This window comes from Sardina pilchardus, chromosome 1, assembly GCF_963854185.1.
Source record: "Sardina pilchardus chromosome 1, fSarPil1.1, whole genome shotgun sequence".
Taxonomy (NCBI): Eukaryota; Metazoa; Chordata; class Actinopteri; order Clupeiformes; family Clupeidae; genus Sardina; species Sardina pilchardus.
Genome location: NC_084994.1, coordinates 12,283,369 through 12,288,794, shown reverse-complemented (window position 1 = coordinate 12,288,794; position 5,426 = coordinate 12,283,369). Strand labels below are relative to the sequence as shown.

At 41.5% G+C, this 5,426-nt stretch overlaps 1 protein-coding gene across 1 annotated transcript; it reads right to left on the bottom strand.

The window, feature by feature from the left end:
* Window positions 1-232: 232 nt before the first annotated feature.
* On the bottom strand, window positions 233-4,910 carry LOC134076420 (calpain-1 catalytic subunit-like). Its single transcript, XM_062531478.1, has 8 exons — window positions 4,806-4,910; window positions 4,124-4,181; window positions 2,259-2,323; window positions 2,032-2,100; window positions 1,655-1,733; window positions 1,375-1,533; window positions 1,042-1,100; window positions 233-824 (listed from the first exon to the last, which is right to left on the bottom strand). The coding sequence occupies exons 1-8, from the start codon at window positions 4,908-4,910 to the stop codon at window positions 801-803; spliced, it is 618 nt and encodes a 205-aa protein (XP_062387462.1). The 3' UTR covers window positions 233-800.
* Window positions 4,911-5,426: the final 516 nt, after the last annotated feature.

Below are 5,426 nucleotides of genomic sequence, written 5' to 3'. Positions count from 1 at the left end.
GCTCCTCAATTTTCCTTTAATAATGCCAGTAATCTTAAAGAGGGTTTTAAAGAAGAATTGTTTATATCAAAACGTTTCTTGTTGCTGTATGTGTTGGTGTATGCACATTATGTCGAGTATCAATATCAATGTATAACCACTACTTTTCAGATGATTGTTGAGAAAATATTTACTCACTGTTAATGTTGCTATATACATGGTTAGGGGTTTTGGCAATAAGAATTCAGACAACAAGAGGTAATACCTTTTACTGTACAAAAATATACAAGTTTGTATTAGACCGTTGATGAAAACATGATGGCTATTACTAAGGTGCTGTATAACTGATGATAGTTAACTAGAATTATTCAGTTGTGTAAGTCTATTGACTAATTACACCATTGTCAACAAGAGCAGAATACAGGATGTCAAGCCGTTTTACATACTGATTGCAAATATGTGACAGAGGTGGAAAACTCCAGTTTCAGTGAGTAAATGTCCTACCACATATCTGTGCATACCATTCATTTAAACCAGCTGAATCTAATTAGCACAACTCTTCAGCTAGGTAGAGCAGCTAATTGACGAGATCGCCTGTGCTAAGTGCACAAGTAGAACCAATTACACAATCAGACTTTTACTCTCTGAAGCTGGAGTTTTCCCCCTCTGATATGTGTCATGGTCTAACTCCAATGCAATCAGCAAAAACAAATAAAAAGTGTTTTGCAGGGTGATGGGGCAGTAGGCTACAGTAACAGTGTCCAGAAGAAGTAACTGGAGCGAGTGCAGAGCGCCGCCCTGCTGGTCATTTGGTTTGAAATTCACAGTAGGGTCAAATACAGCCACTAGGGGGAGATAAAATACAAAACATGATAAACATATCCTACCCCTCCAAGCACTATACACATTAATCCGTCACATGGACACACACACACACACACACACACACACACACACACACACACAATTCTACAGCGTCCAGACCATTGCAATGGTGAAACAGTATAAAACAATATATTTTGTTTTTGTTTGATTTTGAGAGAAGAGTTTGAGCCGACCCACCTGAAACATGTTGAACTCAACTTTTCCTGAACCATCCGTGTCCAGAGTCTGAAATATTTCTAGAGTGGGAGTGAAAAATGATCGTTAAGCCATAGTGGAGACAGAGACCCACAGAGATGGATGGACAGAGAGAAAGAGAGAAGGAGAGAGAACGGTAGAGGGAGAGAGATGGAGACAGATAGAGGGAAAAGAAAGACAGGAAAGAGAGACGGCGAAAAACGAAAGTGACAGAAAGAGAAAAAGGAGAGACAGAGAGGAAGAGCGAAAGAGAAAAAAGAGACAGATAGACTGAGAGAGGGAGAGAGACAAATAAACAAAGAAAGAGAGACGTACGGAACATGGACTCCAGCCGTATCAGGCAGCTCACAAAATTGTCAAAGTCGATGGTGAGGTCAGTGTCACTGAAACGGGCCACCAGGAGCTGGTGCAGAGGAGTATTCAGAGAGAACCCTGACACACACACACACACACACACATTATTCAGAGAGAAACCTGAGGGATACACACACACACACCCACACACACACCCACATTATTCAGAGAGGAACCTGAGGGATACACACACACACACACACACACACACACACACTTACACATTCTACTTCACACTCACCAGCTTCCTCAACAGCTGCTCTCATCTCAGTTGAGCTCATGGTACCAGAATCGTCCTCATCTCGCTGACGATAAATCTTCTATCTCCACACACACACACACACACACACACACACACACACACACACACACACACACACACACACACACACACACACACACACACACACACACACACACACACACACACACACAGACATCAAAATACACCAATTACACAGAAATACACTCAAACACAGACAGACAACATACATACACCCACGCATGCATCATGCATACTGTAGGTCTGAAACACATGTCAAGAGTTTTCATGGTTCTGTCACTGTCACTGTCACTGCCACGAGGTCAGGCCACACACACACATACACACACACACACCAGATATTTCTCTATCTTGGTCCACAGTGTCTTAAACTCCACCAGACCAAGTTTCCCATTGCCATCTTTCTGTGAAAGGTCGGTTAAAGAAATACAAGGTTTTTTTTCTTTACACTGGGACATATCTATGTTCACTTCACCATTCTACAACAGAAATTCAAAGAAATAAACTCAAATACATAATTCTCAATGGACATGTGGAATATCTTAATCACTTGAGAGGATACGTCCAGTAGGTTGATCATGTTGCGGCACGTTTCCAGGCCAAAGCCGTCTGCCTTAATATCAGGGCCTGAGAAGAACAATCACATTTATTCACCTGCATAGCGACTTACAAATCAAGACTCAGAGTCAAGCTACAGCGTAAAAACAGAAACATCAGATTGGTTATACTGTGTTTACATAAAATACAAGATAACCAGAGGCTGAGATCATGCAGGAGTGTTGGTGCAAAACACACTAGAGAAGTCAGAAGAGGCAGTAGGCCACGTGGGTGGAGACCAAGGGAGTGTGAGTGTGTTGGGTTTGCTAGAGGTGTTAGGAGAGGAGGTGCTCTTGGAAGTGGTGGGGTCTCAAAAGATTCTGATAAGTGAAGAGAGGGGTGGATGCCACAGCACACACAGTGAGAAACACGCAGTAGCCTTACGAGAAAAAAAGAGGAATACTATACAATGTGTCCCGTTATTCTACTGTATGGTGGTGGTATGCTAGTGTAAAATACTATAATGTATTCCTACAGTGTTCCAGTCTAATCCTAGAGTAAGCTAATAGTGCTAGATAATGCATGTAACATTATTCTATTTTGGGATATGCATTTATAGTATAGTCCCAATATAGAATAAGATTCCTACGTCACCTTTCATTCCTATTTTATTAGGCTACCATAATTTGTCCAAAAAAATAAGTTCTTAAAAAAATATAACGAGATTCCTGTTGTTCTTAAAAGTAAGGCTAATAGATGACATGGGAGCAGGAATGCTCTCTGAAAATGATGAAATTCACAGATTTCTATCCATGTGGGTTTAAGTCTGAGCAGGGGGTCAAAGGTCAATTTAACTGCATGTGGAGGTGTAGTAGCTGAGGAACTGTGCTAGCATGCAGGAGCCAAAAGATTGTGGGTTCAGTTCCTGCCAGACGCTGCTGTGTCCTTGAGCAAGTCTCTAAACCCTGTGACGCTCCAGCAGGTCTAGGACTGCAGTTGGTTGCTGTGAATCGCTATATATATAAAAAGTGCCAGCAAAGTAGAAAAATAAATAAATAAATAGATAAAAACACTTCTCTCTGATCTTAAAAGAACTTGCTTGGTGCACAACCCCGACAAGGGGCCTTGCAGGTCTGGGGCAGGAGACCACAACACCTGCTTTGAGGGAATCGCTTCCTGCATTGGTGTTTCTTATCACCTAGGCACAAAGTCAACCTTAAGATGACTGTGACATAAAACTATGTGGAAATGTGCATATGTGTACGCATAACTATTGTCACCCCCTTATAAATGTTGATTTTCCAGCTAAACACACACACTTTTGGAACATTTTGAGAAAACAAACAAGCCAAGACCATTAATTGTGTTAATTGTTGTATGACACTTTGATTAAAAAGGGATGTGTGTGATCATTGTAATAGCAATCAACTCATATTGGTACCCTAAATTCACCCATATTGACACTTCTACTAGGATGGCCTCCATATGACAAATAATGGGGTTAGTCAGATAAAATGATTATTTTTTAGTCTGTGCCATTGAATTGAGTAACAGAAATAGAAAATGGAGGTTATGTGTCTTAGAGTATGATTACGTTGAGAATGAGAATTTGCATTACAGTACAATTGAATCGAGTCAGATTAATAAGCATCCAAAATGGTATTGAATTTACAATGTGTTTACTAAATATATTCCACGTATACATTTTTAAATATGTTTCACGTTGTTATATTATATTCAAAAAACAAATCTGTGTAGATATCTAGCCAATGTGCTCGCCATATGGTTATAGTACACAACAGTGTAATCAAATGAAGGGGGTTACAGGTAGCCAATGTCAGGTGTTACTGTGTCTGCAGTCAGAGGAGAGCAGGTGGAGATGGAGCTTACGTTTGGACACTACTTTGTTGAGAATGTTCTTCAGTTCAAAAGCTGATATCTCAGAGTCCTTCAAAGACAGAGAAGAGAAAGTCAAGGTAAAAAAAAAGCGGAAAAGCCACATTCTACACAGCGCAGACAATCCCAACTCTCAGCTCAAATAAAGCACCTGTGCTCTACTCAAAACTGTAGGGACATCATGACGTCTTGTAACATGCTCTGCAACACCAATTACTGATTTCCTGGAACTAGCACTCTCTTCCCAAAACATCTCAGTCTAGTCCAAGAGTCTCCCCTGTAGGGTAACAGGAAGTGGGTGTTTAGCCGCTAGGTAAACACAGGAAGTTGGCATCCTGAGCGCTTGTGGACAGAAAACACTCACAGGTCAAAGGCCAACACTGTGGGCCCTACTATGGCACACAGGGGCATGAGAGCCTGTGAGACTGTTACATGTTTGTACAAGAGTTAGGTGTCAGGGAGCGTGTGTCTATGTTTACATTTACCGGTATGTGTGTGTGCGTGTGTGTGTGTGTGTGTGTGTGTGTGTGTGTGTGTGTGTGTGTGTGTGTGTGTGTGCGTGTGTGTGTGTGTGTGTGTGTGTAAGAGCATGTGTAAATTGCGGTTGAGTGTGGGTGTGGGTCTGTTTATGTTTGTTTGTGTGTGTTTGTGTATGTGTCTGTGTGTCTCCACTCACATCTCCCGATAGCTTCCCAAAGAGCGTTTTGAATGTCCCGTCCACCTCGTCCTCTGAGATCTCCTCCTCCTTACAAAAGATAACATTATCAATACAAAAACACATGAACGACAAGATAACATTTATCAATACAAAAGCACATCAACCATAAGATAACATTATTAATACGAAAACACATCAACCACAAGAGCGCAATGTAAATACAAAAACACATCAAAGACAAGAGAACAATATTGCTCTGTTACAGACCTGTGGCTTTGCTATGGTTAAAATACATGTTGTGGCTCCCCCTTCCCCTCCTGACAGGAGAAAGTGGCAAAACTCTATAAGGACCTGATTACTCAAAATGAGGACAAGTCAGAGGAGCTTTGCCGGAAGCTTATCTCTGATCTGTACGCGCCGATGGCCTCCAACATTCAACAGGGCACCTACGCCAATCCAGGCGGGTACAAAATCTACTGCAGCGACCGAGATGCCATGGTCAGGTCCAAATACACAGTCCAGAAAACACAGGCAGACAAGCAGGCAGGCAGGCTTCAAATAGAGGCTAATCATTACAACATAACAAAGAGCCAATTCAGCACAAAATGGCTGACAATAACAACAATAGCAAGTGAATTA